Source organism: Scleropages formosus, chromosome 17 (assembly GCF_900964775.1).
Source record: "Scleropages formosus chromosome 17, fSclFor1.1, whole genome shotgun sequence".
Classification (NCBI taxonomy): domain Eukaryota; kingdom Metazoa; phylum Chordata; class Actinopteri; order Osteoglossiformes; family Osteoglossidae; genus Scleropages; species Scleropages formosus.
The window spans coordinates 25,249,016-25,266,399 of NC_041822.1; the positions used below are offsets into that span (position 1 = coordinate 25,249,016).

The 17,384-nt window shown below is 45.5% G+C and overlaps 1 protein-coding gene across 1 annotated transcript in view; it reads left to right on the top strand.

The window, feature by feature from the left end:
- The window catches only part of LOC108921838 (matrix metalloproteinase-17-like), a 32,828-nt gene that overhangs the window by 11,649 nt on the left and 3,795 nt on the right, over nt 1-17,384 (top strand). The window contains exons 2-8 of the mRNA XM_029259553.1: nt 6,956-7,088; nt 7,174-7,309; nt 11,037-11,323; nt 14,331-14,507; nt 15,651-15,750; nt 16,258-16,340; nt 17,041-17,193. Of these exons, the coding sequence (XP_029115386.1) occupies nt 6,956-7,088; nt 7,174-7,309; nt 11,037-11,323; nt 14,331-14,507; nt 15,651-15,750; nt 16,258-16,340; nt 17,041-17,193 (1,069 nt within the window). The remainder of the gene's footprint in view (nt 1-6,955; nt 7,089-7,173; nt 7,310-11,036; nt 11,324-14,330; nt 14,508-15,650; nt 15,751-16,257; nt 16,341-17,040; nt 17,194-17,384) is intronic.

Here is a 17,384-nt window from a genome sequence, read left to right on the forward strand (position 1 = left end):
TGAAGGGTGGAACCGAGATGAGTGAGAGACAGAAAAATGTTTGGAGGTTTGGATGTGAAGAGGAGACGTCTCTTATATAGTCTCTCACCGGCTGGATCAGTAGGCTGTGGTTTATAATTCAGCTCAGTTTGATTCAGTGCAGTTTTTATGGAGTGCTCCTTTTACCACGGTGAATAATATTACAAGGAACGATGCAGTGTGACAGCGTATGATACTGGAGACCGAGTGGTCAACATGAAGATAGTAATGTAAGCAGCGGTTAAAGTTAACGATAAATAAGTCAGCCAGCAGCCGAAGGGAGGCTAATAAAAAATTCCCAGTTGTGAAGAAGAAGAGAAAAATAAACCTTGTGGGGGTTGGGGGTTGGGGGGGTTGCAAATTACCAGCGGCTGCCCACCCATCCTGGACATCGATTACTCACGAAAAGGGCCGAATGACGTGGCACGGACTGAACCAGCCAGCGAACACTCGCAGCCTTTTTTCTTATGCCAGAAAATGGAACAAAGACCTCTTGGTTTTGAAAACGGCCTTTTGAAAGTGCGCCTCTTTTCAAAGTGCTCTTTACACGTTTGTTTGGCTCACATTTAAAAAACACCAGAACAAAAGTCCCTATTGGCTCACTGTTTTCATAATGTCTCATCGTGGGAGATGCCGCTGGTTTCCAGTAGCGAAATTCTCTCAGCCCTGAGCCCTGAACACTCGCGGTTGTCCCGTCCTGCCGCTCTACCTACCGTTCGCTCATCTGCCAAGGGCTGCAATTTATTAGTCGTTCTGTAGCGCAGCTGCTCCTGCTCTCTGTTTGCACAGCACCTCGCATGACACATTTATTAATCCACACTTTGACCGGAGATTCAGGCCCAACCTCAAACACACAAGATGGCAACACATCAGAGATCCCAGCTCGCTGAAGACAGGATGAAAACACACACGCTAAGGTGCAATGCGTTGAAAGTGTTTGAATGCGCTCTGCTACGATCGTGCTCATCTACTGGGGTCTCTAATGGAGGAGTTATTTATCATTTTGACAGGAGGTTCCCCCAGGGGCACTTGTGAAATGGGTGGTGGGACCATCCCAGTCCTTTTACCGTCGCCTATGGGCTGAAGTGCAGAAGATGTATGGAGATGGCTGAGCTGTCCCCAGGGAGGCCTCTGCTCGGACAGGAGAAAAGCACCAATCAAAGTGCGGGGGAAGACTCTCCATGGAGAGCAGGACCAGTCAGAATCCAAAGAGAGAGCCTTGGGACCAGCTTGCGGTTGCTGCGAATTTCAAGTGATTCCCTTCGGTATTACATGTATTCCTTCAGCTGATGCTTTTTGCCAAAGCAACTTACAATTATTTTCCCTTTTATACAACTGGGTAATTTTACTGGAGCAGTTTTTTTTCCTTTTTTTAGGGGAAATACCTTGCTCAAGGACACTAGCGCTAGAGAGAGGGTTTGAACCAGTGACTTTTTGGGTCCAAAGGCAACAGTGCTAAGTGCTGCACTACCAGTTGCCCCATTACAGGCTTACAGAAGAAACTAGAAGTTATGCCCTGGTGGCTTCACGGCTTACCCACAGACACTTAATAAAATATTTAATTTCTCCGCAGGAAGTCTTCTGTGGTATTTTGTGACCATATTTTGCAGGCAGTTTATCAGCCTTCACCAAAACTTAAGGCCAGTGTCTCTCTTTGCAGCTGTCCCCTCCCATCCTGGACTTGGCAGGGTTTCGCTTTGACGGGATGAGTTCTTTGCTACAAAAAGAAATGCAGACTCACACCTTCCTTCCCATGAATAAAATAAATAGATAGATTAATACTGGTCCATCAGTCCGAGCTGTCATGGATCCCTTATGCAGCTACTTAATTCTTCTGATGCTGTGGGAATGCCGCTTCAGACTATATTATGTGATGTTGGACTTCTGCAGTGTCAGGGCTCTGATTTGCTTTGTTGTGGGAGATACTGACAGTCCCAGTAGTAATGCTTTCAGACCGTACCTCAGATTGGGAGAATTTTCTATGGGCTGAGATTTTCAAGTTCAGCACTCTGGTTACGGCCTCCAAGGCGGTCAAAGGATCTCCGCATCAGCATCTACAGGACCTCATAACTCCTTACACTCCAGGAAAGGCGCTGTGCTCCTCCACCTCTGTCCACTTGGTGGTCCCGCTCACGAAGGGTCCAAATTCAATAATCTCTCGGTTCTCAGTTTTGTCCAAAAAGTAGTGGAATAAGCTACATCTTTCCCTCAGAGCTGCTGAATCCCTCCCACATTCAAGAAGGGTCTCACACCATTTCTTTGAGAGCAACTTCTCTCCCAACCTCCTGACAGCTACACAACATCTACTATGATTATCTATATATTTGCTATTTTAATGTCAGCTCTGTGGGCGGCTTCTTTAGGGATGTGACCTAGCAACATGGTGGCATCAGACACACACGCTGTGCTTTGATTATCCAGCGTCAGCAGCTAAAGCTCTTTATCTGTTGTTGATGCTCTTTTGTTTACTCTTCTCTGTACATTGCTTGATGAATCCATGTAAATGTAGTGTAAATTGATGACATTAGTGTTCCTGGGATCTGTCCTGCTGCACTCATCAGTCAATTAATACTCGTTGGGACAGCAGGTGAATTCGTAATAATGTGATGGTTAGAGCTGCTGCCCTGAACTTGAAGTAGTCAGGGTTAAACCCCAATTCCTGCTGCAGTATGCTGGTTCAAGGTACTTAAGCACCGATCATTAAAATTACTTTGCTCTATAAACAGGTAAATCACTCCAAGGTGCTTTGAGAAAAACTTTAGCTGAACATGTACATCTGTGTTTCTCTTTTTTTTTTTTTTACATGCAGTGATGGTGCAGTTAGCAGACAAGGAGCAGGAGGTATTTTCTGACCAAAGGCACAGGTGGTCTCTTCTTTCTGGGGCAGGAGATGGGGGGTTTGCTGTCTTGCTGTGATCAAGAGGTGTCCTGGCTTTAAGCATCTCTCCTATCTTTTCGTTTTTGGCTCCCAAGAACCCAGAAGGACCTCCTGCCATCAATGTTCTTAGACAAGGCTGCTGCTTTGACTGCGGCTCCACAGACACAGAGATTCACGGGATGTGTCACGGGGCCTAAATTCATCCGCCCCAAGATCTTTTAAAGACGATTGGAAACAATTTGGGTCTGTGGACTCAAAGGATGTCTTTTCCAACGGTTCTATTCATCAGTCTGAGAGCGTGCAGGGTTAGTGGCCGGAGAAGGAAGGAGCCAAAAGCGGACGCATTGCGTGACAGCGGTGCAAAACCTGGATTTGGGGACGTGCGTCGTGCACGGCGACAGAGCTGCATGTTGAACCCTGAAGGATAAAGCCAATCAGATGTGCGCTGCTAATGCAAATTGAATTTCTGGAAGAGCACTTAGAATGATGAGAACACCTCGATGAGATCAGGAAACATCCGCTCTGCTGGGCACGTTACTTCCTGAATGCAAATACCACATAGGAACTTTAAATGAATCTCATTGATTGTGAAGTTAAATTGGACCTATGCAGCATCCGCTTTGCCCTGTCAGCCCAAGTACTTCTGGATACCCTCTGGTACAGAGTGTGTCCTGGCTCTCGGCAGGTACCATAGTGGTAGAAGATGCTGCCTTGCACTCAAAGGACCTGGGTTTCAATCTCACCTACTGAAATGCTTTTGATCACTGTATTTGCCCTGAATTAATACACTAAAAGTGTCCAGCTGTTGAAATGAGTAAATCAGTGTAATTTGCTTTGGAGAAACACTCTGAATGGATGTAAAAAGCAATATTAGTTCCAAGTAACAAGGACAAGACAGTGATGGCTGTCCCAGTTAATTAAATATTCAAATTGAAAGTATTGAAATGTATTTTTTTTTTTAGTTTACTGTATAATTTTTACAGAATCGAACCCACAGACAAATTGAGGGACATCTGCATTATAAAACTTTCCATCAACATGACTTTGGAGTTATGAACAAATCAAGTTCCAAACAGACTTCTGTGGTCTCTGTTGTGTTCGTGAGACGAAGAGCCGGTTTGACGTCAGGGAGGAAGCAGCTAGAAAAGTTGCGATGTGGACCGACGGCGTCCCACCGTGCTGAGTGTCCACTGGCTTCGGTGCCTCTGTGCACCCAGTGTGAAGGTCTCGGTTCGGCCCCTTTATCAACGATCCTACAGCTCACCGCTGTGTGTGTCGACACTTTCCAGCTGCGGCTAATTCTCCACAGGAAACACAGCAAACAGAGCATGTGCTTCATCTCTAGCAACAAGTGCTGTAGCTTTGGAGATGTTTTGAAGTGTTAAGCTGTTTAACAGATGGAATTATAAATAATTATACAGTTACATTCCATCATTAATGCAGCGGTCTTAGCATCGGAACTGCGTACCATGTTCTGCGCTACAAAATCTTTCAATTATTGCTTTTCTCACCGAGTAAAGATGAAAATAATCATCATAATCGCGAGAATTGCTTAAAAGTAGACCAACATATGGCAGAGAGCGTATTGATACGCGCCACATTTCGGCCCAGGGGACTTTTCCCCGAAACATCACAGAAATGTAATGATCAAATGAACTGCTGTTCTTATTTTTGTACGTTCATGCTGATGTGGGGGAATATATAAGGCATTCTTTCAATGCGCATTATAATTCATTGATTATTAATTAATTAATTAGTACCTGCCTGTCTAATGCAGGGTGGTTCAGAGCCTGTAATGGAAACATAGGGGGTGATACAGTAACCCCAGTCCACAGACACACACACACACACACACACACACACACACACACACACACACACACACACAACTACCATCAATTCCAACAGGCCAATGACGGGCAATTTTTACCAGTCTATCCACCTGAACCGCATGTATTCAAACTGTGGGCAGAAACTAGAGCACCTAGGGTTTCATACGGAGGTCGTGAGCTGTGGGCCATGGCAATAATTGACCTCAGCACCCTGGGGACAGCTGGTAGTGTAGTGGTTAGAGTGACTGCCTTTGGACCCAAAGGTTGCAGGTTTACGTTTCACTTCTAGCTGTAGTACCCTTGAGCAACGTACTTACCCTGAATTGTTCCAGTAAAATTGCCCAGCTGTATAAATGGGTAAGTAACTGTAACCTTAACATTGTAAGTTGCTTTAGAGAAACACATCAGCTAAATGAATAAATGTAACAGTCTTCACACCTACAGAAACTTGTCTGTTTCAGAGTTCCTGCATTTCCAAAAGAGAAAAAGTCCGGTAGCTTTTGGTAACAAGTCTGTTCAAAACTTGCTTTGTTTGCAAATCAAAAGTCCTCTTCACCAGCAGGTCAGAATCAATGATATCATCAGGCATCATCAATTAATCTGAGGCTCGCACCCCTGTCTGCATGGTCCTGAACATGTGCTCCGATGGGCTGCTCTGGGTTTGCGTCCCGTCTTGTGCTGCTGATTTATCTGTGTCTGCTGGCAGCGCAGGGATCCATTCATCTTCTAGAGGAATAAACACAGCACATCCAAAGGGTGATGTGCTTCCCTTTAAGGCTGCTTGTGGACACACAGTGTCCTCACTTGACTCCTTACACTCCTTGTGTGTGTGTGTGTGTCTGCAGGAACGGAGCTCAGCCCATCGCACTCGCATTAGTACCACGAGATGTCCTTCCAGCTCCGTTTTGGCTGAGTGTCACATGTAAAGAGGTGACCTTGAGGAGCAGGGCGAGGTTCGAGGTTTGAGCTCAGTGCAAATAGCCTAAAAAAGTTAAAAAAAATATGTTACCTTCATTTGAAAATTTTATCCAAAGCACTTGACAATTATTTACCCATTAATAGAGCTGGGTAATTTTTACTGTATCAATTCAGGGTAAATTCCTTGATTAAGGATACTGCAGTAGGAGGTGGGAGTCAAACCTGGGTCTTTTTCAAGAGCAAAGTGACACCTCCCACTCCATCTGCTGCCCATATACATTAGAACCTACTCTTGTTTATTAAGATGATCCTTTTCTCCCAGATGACACTGATTTACTCATTTAAACAGCTGGATATTTTTTATTATATCAATTCAGGGTAAATACCTTGATTAAGGATACAAGACCTGGTGGGGGAATTTGAACCTGCAGCCTTTGTGTCTAAACACAGCAGTTATAGTGATCACACAACCTGCTGCTCCAGTTTAAAACTGCATAAAAAATAACATCACAGAAAAAAAAAAAAAATTTTAAAGGAATAATGTAGATTATTTGTTCTTTCATTTTATGTGCTTTTCCAAAGTGATGTACGATGAAAATGAACTTACAATTATTTACCCGTACCATAAAGCAGGGTACTTTACTGGAGCTATTTAGAGTAAGTACCTTGCTCGAGGGTAGTAGAACCAGAGGTGAAATCCAAACCTGCAATCTTTAGGCTCAAAGGAAGCAGCTCCGACCCCAACGCTACCAGCTGCACTTGAGCATTAACGTGTTCAGCTACTTTTACTAAAGGACCCTTTAAAACAAAAGGTTAATTTCTACTCCAGGAATTCAGTCTAAGTACCTTGATAAAGGGCATTGCAGGAATAGCAGGATTCAAACATGCATCCCTCTGGCTGTAATGCGACAGCTCTAACTACTGCGCCACCAGCTGACAATATTACACACCCCTCCGCACCTGTTCATCCATCCTGCAGCATTCAGACATAGAGCACCTCAGAGAGAGAGAGAGAGAGAGAGAGAGCTTGAGACACACACACACACACACACACACACACGGGTTCAATGCCCAGTGAAATCCAGTAAAAATCAATATCGCCAAATTTCACACATTTCCTGACTAAATTATAGTGTTTAGAGGCAGGAATAACAGCTCGGATATGTTGAAATGTCACCATCACGTCAAGAAAATCATAACCGTCACCGTAGAGATAGTATCACTGGGTGGTGTTTCTAGTTTTTAACTCGGTGATTTGACTGATCCAGACTTTTGAAGAGTGAACATAGGCTCCTCCCCCTCCTCGCAGGATTGGCTGAGCAAGTTTGGGTACCTCCCACCGCCGGACCCTGTGACCGGACAGCTGCAGACCAAGGAGGCTCTGACCAAAGCCATCAAAGCCATGCAGAAGTTTGGAGGCCTGGAGGAGACCGGCGTGTTGGGTTAGCGTGTGTGACTTTCTGCGACCGTGTGTGTTTGTATGAGCGTGTGTGCGTATGACTCTGTGTGCGTGTTCCCCATCCCCAGACGAAGAGACCCTGGGCCTGATGAAGACTCCACGCTGCTCTCTACCCGACCTCTCCGAGTCTGAATCACCTTTGACCCGACGGAGACGTGCGCCGCCCTCCCAGTCCAAGTGGAGCAAGAGACACCTGTCCTGGAGGTAAGCTGGAGAGCAAGGCATGATGGGAGCTCTGATGGACATGGGCCATAATGGAAGCTCATCTTTCATAATTGTGTCCACACTCGATGTTCCAGAGCTCAAAGCCTGTTCTGCTTTGTCCAAACAGTCTTTAACTCATATCACCATCATTAGCATCTTTCACGTTGGTGTATTAAGTACTTCACTCTAGGGTTCAACGGCCAGGAATTGAACCAACAACCTTTTGGCCCTGCTGTTCCACATTGCTATCCTGAGCCATAGCTTTGAAATTCTGGGCACCGAAGGGTCGTAAACACAGAACACTTATCTTTAGCACTTTCAGCTGTTGGACCATAAAGGGGACTCCAAAGCAAACACATTTTTAAAATTACATAAACAGTTGTGGCGACTGCGGCTTGGTGTGCCAACTTGTGGGACTCTGCCCCCAACGCCCTCACGCTTGATTTATGTGTTTGGCACTCGGAATTAAAGTGTAAGTGAAACTTTTAGAGTAAGACAGTTTTATGTGGATAATATTAGTTATTTATTGAGCAGGTGCTCTTATATGGATCGCCACGGAGACGCGGTCGAGCACCGGGGGCCCGACGGTTTAATGCGGTGCTTAAAATGCAAAGTGGATGGACAACGGAGCTTTCAAATGTTCTGCTGGAATAAATTGAACGGCGCTCTGTTTTCCTTTTGCCAGGACGGGATGCAAATGAAAAATGTGAGACAAAAAGAAAGACAAAAAGTAAGAACTGGTCAGTTAAAAGTCCAACAGTTCATCGTCGCATGACTGGACTTATGAGGGGCTGGAGGGGGCATCCAGTTCATTACAGTGCATCAAGTGTAACTTTTTAAAAACTCTTTTTAAATATCACTTTGATATATTAGTAATCGTGTACAGAGCAGAATATGAGCAAAAATATGACAGAAATATACATGTTTTGTTTAACTCTTGTATCCTATCACTTTAAATATTCAAATTAAGTGATTTTTCTTTTTTTTTGCTTTTTCAATTTCAGTTTCCATTTTGCTGATTAGTCAGTCAGTCTGCAGTAAAAATTACTAATGACCACGACACCATGGAACACGGTGCAATGTTTACTGCACAAATCTGCATTCGACAATAAAGCTAATAAATATTTGTCATTATTAAGTATTACTACATTTTTTTTGCAAGTAAACCGCTTCAAACTGAAATGAAGGGATTTTCGAACAATTTGTGTAACGCTTGGCTGCTATTTTCCTCTTTTTTGAAAACTGTGTAACATTATAAATATAAGAATAATATTGCGATACGCTGGACAGGCACGTGAGGTTCGACCTTTTGCACATTAACTGTAATTTGGGCCAGAAACGCAGGTGTGGTGTAGAGCGGATGATTTACCGCGGAGTGCTGGAGTGATGAAACTAGAATAAAAGAGCTGAGAGCTGAAGCTGCTTTTCACATAGATGTGCTCATGTTCCCCGATGGGACTTTCAGTGTCCACAACAGGGGCCCTAACGGCGCACTTATGAAGAAAGGGTCACTAACTGCTATCTTTAAATATGAATGAAGACAGAAGTAGCACAGGCCTCAGGGCTTTTTGTCGTGCCGGAACTGGACCAGCTACCTGAATGTTGTCCTTTCATATCCCCCGAGATGCTCTGTTGTCGTATCCTGGAGCAGAATCTCCTCGGCTGCCGCAGTAAAAAACGGTGTAAAGCTGTCGCTTTGTGAACTGCTCCGACTCCTCAGCGCACAAACACAACTGGGACCAGAACTGTTTTTAACTCTTTGTTCTGAGCTCCACTTTTACCCTTTAGTCACCGTCAATAAAAGTTTTATTCGCTGATTATATTCAGAAAAAATCTCAATTATAGGCATTATAAATAAAAATACTTTCCAAGACTTTATACGGTTTTTGTTACTTTTTTGTTAATGTTTAAATATGTTGTTGCCGCAAAATTCCTGTTCGGTGGAGACCGATTCTTCATAAACACACTCCACCTTCCTCATCTTATTGATGACCTGCAGCCGACAGGAGCTGTAAACACTGTGGAAGTGAGTTGAATTAAGGTGGGCCTACACTCCTGCTCTATTTTGGTGTCTTTTACTGCCTTCTGGATCTGCAGCTTGGAGGGTAAACACAGTTGGCGTCCGCTCTGCGACACATTTAAATTTAACGTAAGAAAAAGATAAACAGAAGTGAAAAAAAAAAAAACAAAACTAGGAAGTGTTTGTATCTATAAACTCGTATTTCTTCCTCCGTCAATTCAGCTCTGGCTCCGTTCACACAGCCCTCCCTCGGTGTTACTGTTCTCGGGCTTGTGTTTCGTGACCCGGGGACGTCGCCCATCCTCCTCCAATCCTCCGTTAAAGGAAGAGTGTCAAAGCTGTCAGTCAAGCCAGACTCCCATTCCAGGCTGGACCAGACGGAGATGGACGTGCAATGAGTGTCCACGTTATCTCTTGTTGGCCAGAGGGGCTCTTGTGCACCTTAAAGCGACTCTTCTCGGAGAGCTCACACCATTCTGTCTGTCCGTTTGTGTTGGACACAGTCCACAGAGCGTCCAGAAAGAGTCCAGCTACTCATCTGTACAATGACAGTGTTGAGGCTCTGATGTGTGGATGTCACTGGAGACGTCCAGCTGTCATTTACACTTTTCTCCAAAGCAACTTACAATGTTAGCATACCTGCAATTATTTATTATTACTTACCCATTTACACAGTTGGGTAATTTAACTGGAGCAAATTAGGGTAACTACCTTACTCAAGGGTACTACAGCTGGAGGTGGGACTCGAACCTGTGCTCTGCAGGTTTGGCATGTGTCCAATGAAGGGAAATATATTTATACCCCTCTGGTGTATGTTCAGGTGCCATCCCAGCATTTTCCCCACAGTCAACCCCCTTTACCTGAAGGTAATGAGTTCATGTGCAATGTCTTCGCCATCCTTGTCTCTGATTGGCTGGTTAAATACAGGACGTCCCAATGTGGGGACACTAAGTCGCTCTTTAGAAGGGAAAAGTCACATTAAGAAGATGAAAGTATAGAGTGACTAGAGTAATTCAGTGTAAAACAAAGGGTAATGTCCACATCTGAGTGCCGCAGGCACCGCAGCCTCATTCCCCAAATGTGAGACGTCCTTGTGGTCAAAGGTCACGCTTTCGATTTCATCGCCTGTGTTTCTAGCCGACGTCCCACCTCAGCTTCCTTTTGCTGCTAAAATCCACTGTGTCTTTTCTTCAGTATCAAGCATTAATCGTCCAGATCGCGACGTAACGAAGCAAACTTTTTTGCCAGCTCCCCCCCGTGCCAGATAAATGATAAATCACAAACAGACTACAACATCATGGAAAGTAAACCACGGGAATCAGAAATCGGAGTCGGCCAGGACACCTTCCTCGCCAGATTTATTCAAACCTTCCCTCCGGTTATGAATAAAATGTCACGGACAGACTAATTTCCCATGAGTCCACACTTTATCGCCCATTTAGCCGACACTCTTTATCTGTAGCACCTTACAGTTTTTTTTACCCATAATCCCTTTATGCATTTTGATGCAAACGGCCACAGCTGAGTAGCTTTTGTAGCATCTGGCTGACAGCAAACCAACCGGGATTAGAACCCGCGATCCACTTCTTGCTCTCGATTCGCCGAGGCCTGATTGGCACCAGAATGTTACCACAGCAACCAGGACCCGTCTCCCTTCCTCGTTGCGATATTGTTGTCGTGGTTCTTTTCTCTCATGTCGTCCCCGAGGATTCGGACCTTTCCCAAGGAGTCGCACCTGCTGGGCCGGGACACGGTGCGGGCGCTCATGTACTACGCCCTGAAGGTGTGGAGCGACATCGCGCCGCTCGACTTCCACGAGGTGGCGGGGAACCAGGCCGACATCCAGATCGACTTCACCAAGGCCGACCACAACGACGGCTACCCGTTCGACGGCCCCGGGGGCACCGTGGCGCACGCCTTCTACCCCGGGGACCGCCTCACCGCCGGGGACTCGCACTTCGACGACGATGAGGCCTGGACCTTCAGGTCACCAGGTAGGGGCACCGCATCAGATTGCCTTTAGCAGACACTTCTCTCAGAGTAGACAGAAGTAAATCAGAGTAAAGGGAAGTAAATCTGTTGAAATAGAAGGGCGACAATAGCAGACAAAGAGTTTTAGACGCAGACAAAAGTTCATGGGCACAGCTTGTGTGAGACACCACCATGTTGCTGGTTCACATCCCTCCAGTAGTTCCTATAGAAGTGACATTCAAATAGCAAATACATAGACAATCGTAGCAGAAAATGGTGATGGGAGGAATTCAGCAGCTGTGAGTGACAGAGGGTTCAAGTCTCAAGTCCACCAAAAAATACCCTGGTCACTGGGGACACCCAGCTTTCCAGCCACGAGCATGGAGATTCTCAAATGCCACAAACCACATGGCCCATCAGTGCCTTGTTTTGGGCAGCAGGTGGCGCAGTGGTTAGCGCTGCTCTCTTGCCACTCTAAGGACTTGGGTTCAAATCCCCCTCCTGCTGCAATCTGTTTGATCAAGGAATTCACCCTGGATTGAAACAGAGAAAATGAACCAACTATATAAAAGGGTAAATCATTATGAAGTTGCTTTGGAAAATAACTTAATAGATGTAATTTGTTTTACTGTTGAATGAATATTAGTTTTATATCTTACTTTTTTGTTAGCGCTCATAATAAATCTATTATGCAAAATTACGTTGATGTTAAGGTAACAAAGCAATGCTTATGAATAAATAATGAGTGTCTCAGTCTATGAGATTCAAGATTCATTAATAAGTCTTCAGGACACAGTGAACAGAGACCTGCGGTGACGCGTGAAAATGAGACGATGGTTCATACTGTACCCGCTGAACGGTCCAATGAAGCAACAGCACAGAGCAGCATCGGGCTCCGGAACCTTCTTTACAGTGACAAAGGATACAGCGACGCAGAAGCCACTGACACACACTCCCAGAGGTGTAACACACTGATACGCACACTCAGATCTGTAACACTTTTGCACGCACTCCCAGTGGTGTAACATACTGCCACAAACTCATGGAAAGCTCTAGCACACTGACATACACTCCCGGAGCTGTGAGACTGTAATTCCTTTAATAATACAGTTAATCCCTCTATTATTTACCAGCTCTGGAGGTCAAGACACCAGAGAAGTCTTCAGAGAATGAATTCTTCTTGAAGACACTTCAGAGAAAAATGAGTCCCCAAAAGTGTCTCCGTCCCTCTTCCTCTCGGCAGGACCTCAGTTAATACCGCGCCGGTTCGCTGTCGGCGTTGGGGAGGCCCGGCTGGACCCCCCGTCGGCCAGGGCAACCCAACCTGGGCTCCATCCCACAGGTCCTCCCTAGTCTGAGGAGGTGGAATTTGAACCCGTGTCCTTTATGCGATGGATTCTAATCCTACCTTCATCTGTAGTTTCCTTGATTAAGATACTTACCCTGAATTGGTACTGTAAAAATTACCCTGCCCTATTAACAGGTCAATAACTATAGTTTTCTTATTTGTGTTTTTTTTCTTTTTTATTTTTTAAATAACCTTCTAATTTTCCTTGGACAAATGAGTTCTAAATGTTATTAATATCGATGTTGATATAACGTACATAACATTTATTGTTTTTACCCATTATATTTTTCTTCTGTGTTTTTCCTCTATGTGAAAAATCCCACGTTGAATTTGTTGGTATTAATACTAAGCTTCATAACACAACACTCTAGGCACTGAGCTGTTATTATTTTTTTTTTATTCATTTCTTTGACACTTTTCTGTAAAATGACATTTGTACGCTAAGCAGCTTACACCGGTTTACTCATTTATACACCAGGGTAATTTTTACTGTATCAGTTCTGGGTAAGTATCTTGATCAAGGGTTTTGCGAGAGGAGGCGGGATTTGAACCCATGTCCTCCATGTAAATTTAAAGGAGGCATAAAGCTGTACTGAAAAAGCTGCAGCCTGATCGCACCTAATCGGCTGCTCCTCCCCGTTTTGAGGCCCGCAGTCTGCAAGGGATGCTGGGAAATCAGTGGGCGCGAGCTCCCCGTCCAAACGTCTTCACGGACAGTAGCTCTCCCTCTCCGAGCCCTTCGGCACGGCGGACGTCAATAATCGATGAAGAACAGAACTGCAGTGTGCGAACATCACAGCGCCGGCGATGAAACGTGGTCTCGCCGCCCCAGGCGCTCGACTCTCCGCCCTTTTATTTATTTACTTTCTTACTTAGTTATTTCGTTTAATGGTGCAGCAGGTCGATTTCCAGAATCTTCCAGCTCAATGAAACAATGATTAGTTCACTTGAAGCCAGAGAGGGGGGTAAATTCAGGATGACAGTCAGTCGTACTTTGAACCTGTGGCTAACAGGAAATCTATCTATCTATCTATCTGTGTCTATTTTTAATTTATTTCTGTCTGTGACACATGCCCAACAGAGACAGAAATCCGTTCCTCACTTGTTTTATTTGTACCTCCAAAATCCCCTTTACCACCATCCATAAAAACACACTTCCACTTACTCGGTTTACTCACGTTCTGTAAAAGTGTCAGATGCAGCTGTAATAAATACAGTACTATGTTATTTCTTAACTTTAAGATGAAGAACTGACTTTTAAATGAAAACAAATGAAAATAATAACACGCCACCTGCACGAACCTGGACTTGATCTCGACCGTTGGCCCATAAGTAGATCCCGTGCAGAAGCAGCGATGCCCATTTTTTTATCGATCGCAAACACCGGACACGAGCTGTAAACGAGGAGATGCGAATGGGATCGAGGAGGTTCCGCACTCCTGGTTTCATTAACCGCGAAACACAGACTACGGCCGACGGGTGGAGAAAATGCAGCGAAAAGCAAGCGACTAAACTGCAAAATGTTGCTGGCCATTCAAGCCTGGGTCTTCGGGGCGCGAAGCAGCGACTCTAACCGCTGCACCACCCGCCGGCCCTCGGAGAACATTTCCGGGAAAAGCCGGCAGTCTGCGGGCCTCTTGGACTCGGCTCTGAGGCTCTGCTTCTTGACCCTTGACCCGCAGACGCCCACGGGATGGACCTGTTCGCGGTGGCGGTTCACGAGTTCGGCCACGCCATCGGCCTGGCGCACACCTCGGCCGTCGAGTCCATCATGAGGCCGTACTACCAGGGCCCCGTGGGCGACCCGCTCAAGTACCACCTCCCGTACGAGGACAAGGTCCGCGTCTGGCAGCTCTACGGTACGTCGGCGTGCTCTCGCCGTTCGGGGAGCACGGACACCCGGGCCCTCGAGCGAACATTCGAAATGCTCCCGGCGGCGTTACGCGGCGTCCGTAAGCCCGCCGGAGCGGAAGCCTCGCTGGGAAGGGCATCTCGGGCCTCACGTATCTCTTAGTCGGGCTTTTAAAAATACTGTCAAAAACATTCTTTTGCCCCCTCCATGAGAAAGACACTAAAAATAGTGCAATAACGGGTTATGCAACTGTAGTCCGTTTGTGTGAAACTGCTTTCCCCTTATGAAACCCAGGCTGACAGTATGATTTCCCCGTTTTTACTTTAAACGCTTGTATTTGCAGATTTATTTGCAAAAATGCTAATTTATTTGCATGTTCTTTGTGAAAAGATGTAAATCCAGGTAAAAACCCTGAGCGTCTTCCAGTCCAGTGCAGGTGTACAAAACAGAGGTTCAGATTCAGGGGGTAATAAGATGTAAATAAATAATAATTTATTTATCAATTGTCTTCCATGTTACCTTGAAAAGTTCCCCAAAGTTAAAGACAGAAAAGCCCATGATTGAGGAATTGAAATATTTTGTATGAGTGTTTATGTATGTTTATTTTTAAACTGGGTCCTCTTCCTTGTTTACCTTCCTGTGCTTTTAAATATTTCTTCAGTGAAAAATATAGTTTTTCTCGCAATTTCTTTCTTTTTTTTTTTAAAAAAAGAACAACATGAAGAAATGTCTTGAAAAATGGGTTCTGCCCATTTCTGCACGAAACTCTTTGATCCTGTTTTTAAAGACAAGTAAAAAAAAAAATAATTTTCAGTTTTTACTTCACAGATTTTTATTTACATATTCATTGCATAACAATACATATTTATATAAATATAAATAGCATCTTTGTTCAGCAGTCCTGCACGTATGAACGAGGAGTTCGGATTCTGGGGGTAAAAAGATGGTAATTTCTCTACCGTGTTACTTTGAAAATTACATGAAGGTTAAATAGATTTAAAAAAAAAAGCCTATAACTGGAAATGCAAAATAATTAGCACGAATGTTCACGTAACGCGTTTATTTGTAAGAAGAAATGATCTGACTCCTCCTGGTTGTTGTAGCGCTATGAAATACGGGCGTGAAGCCGCTCTCCACCTGTTCCCCCCAGGGGTTCGAGACTCTGTGTCCCACACGGCACAACCCAACACCTCCCGCGGTACGGACCCCCCTGTACTGCTGGATCTGCCGGAGAACCGCTCCGCTGTCCTGTGAGTGACACACACACACACACACAAATAAAACTGATGCCTATAAACACACAAACTCAATAATTTGCACGAGGGCAGCAGCTAGAGGTGTCACCTTGTTCTCTAACTACTTCAAACCTTTTCTGAAAAGAGACTTTAAAGAGTGTAGAGCAGGGTAATTTTTATTGTATTAATTCAGGGTTAGTACCTGGATCGAGGGGCTACGGCAGGAGGTGATTTGAATGCAAAGTAGCAACTTTAACATTCAAAACTTGCATTTCAGTGCCATTCCCACTGTAACGCAGTTCCACAGTAAATTGTGGTCGAGGTACTTACTCTGAATTGATAGAGTAAAAATGACCCTGCTGTATGAACAGGTAAATCAGTGTAAGCAGTGTGATGTGTATACCTAATATTGTGATTATTAATAATGGTTAGATATGATTTACGGACACACGCACACAAGAGTGTAGCGGCTCTTTGAGGAAATTTCCTTTCTCCATCCTCTTCCTCGTCTCTGTACTGCAGGCCGGAACGCGACGCCCCCAACAGGTGCACCACTCACTTTGACGCAGTGGCCCAGATCCGCGGAGAGGCTTTCTTCTTTAAAGGTACGACCCGGAGGGGGCAAGGTGGGCGCAATCAATGGCCGCTACTCCATTCCCACACGCACGCGCACACACACACACACACACACACGCACGCGCACCCTGCATGGTGAGTCTCAGTACCCCCCAAAATCCTCCTTTATCACAAGGTCCATTTCTCGTCTCGGTGAACTTTATGTCCTCACTTTAGACTGTTGGAGTTCACGAAATAAGAGTCTCTCTCTCTCTTTCTCTCTCTCTCACACACACACACACACACACACATACACACATTGAGAGTGAGAAACACACACTAGAGCTCATAGTTTCCTGAAGACGTGTCTCTACCCGAATGTTAGGGCACCTTTGCTGAACCTGACCCACCGCCACAGGTCCGGGGGGGGTCGCAGGGCAGCTGCCCCTCAGCTGATTCACATCTGCACAAGATGGGCCGACGTGGAGATGGGACAGAACCCCAGAAACACGTCGGCCCCTCCCGTTGTACTATAGGAAGCCCCGGCACCCCCTGTGTGCTTTTCCAGAGACTGTTACACTCCAGCACTCGCCGGGCGGTGAGCGAAAGGAACTTCAGCATCACGCATTTATTGATCCGGTGCTTTTCTCCAGAGACAGCAGCTCTAACCACTACGCCTCGCACGTCTGGTACCAGATTTGCCCCGATGCCCCCGCTTTTCCCATCGCGTTCCCTCCGTCCGACCCTCAGGGAAGTACTTCTGGCGCCTGACGAGGGAGAAGCAGCTGGTGTCCCTGCGCCCGGTGCCGATCCATCGCTTCTGGAGGGGTCTGCCCACTTTCCTGGACAGTGTGGACGCCGTGTACGAGAGGCCCGGAGACCACAGGATCGTATTCTTCAAAGGTACCCACCTTAATTAAACATTCGAAATGAATTGTCCCACATGATTTAAATTATAGGGCGGCGCAGTGGCACAGCGGGTAGCGCTGGTGCCTCTCAGCCCTTGCTCAGTTATTTCAGCCGTGCGCTTTCTGACTGCCCTAAAACGCTTCTGGGAACACTATAAATCATGACTGATTGCTGTAAATGGTGCT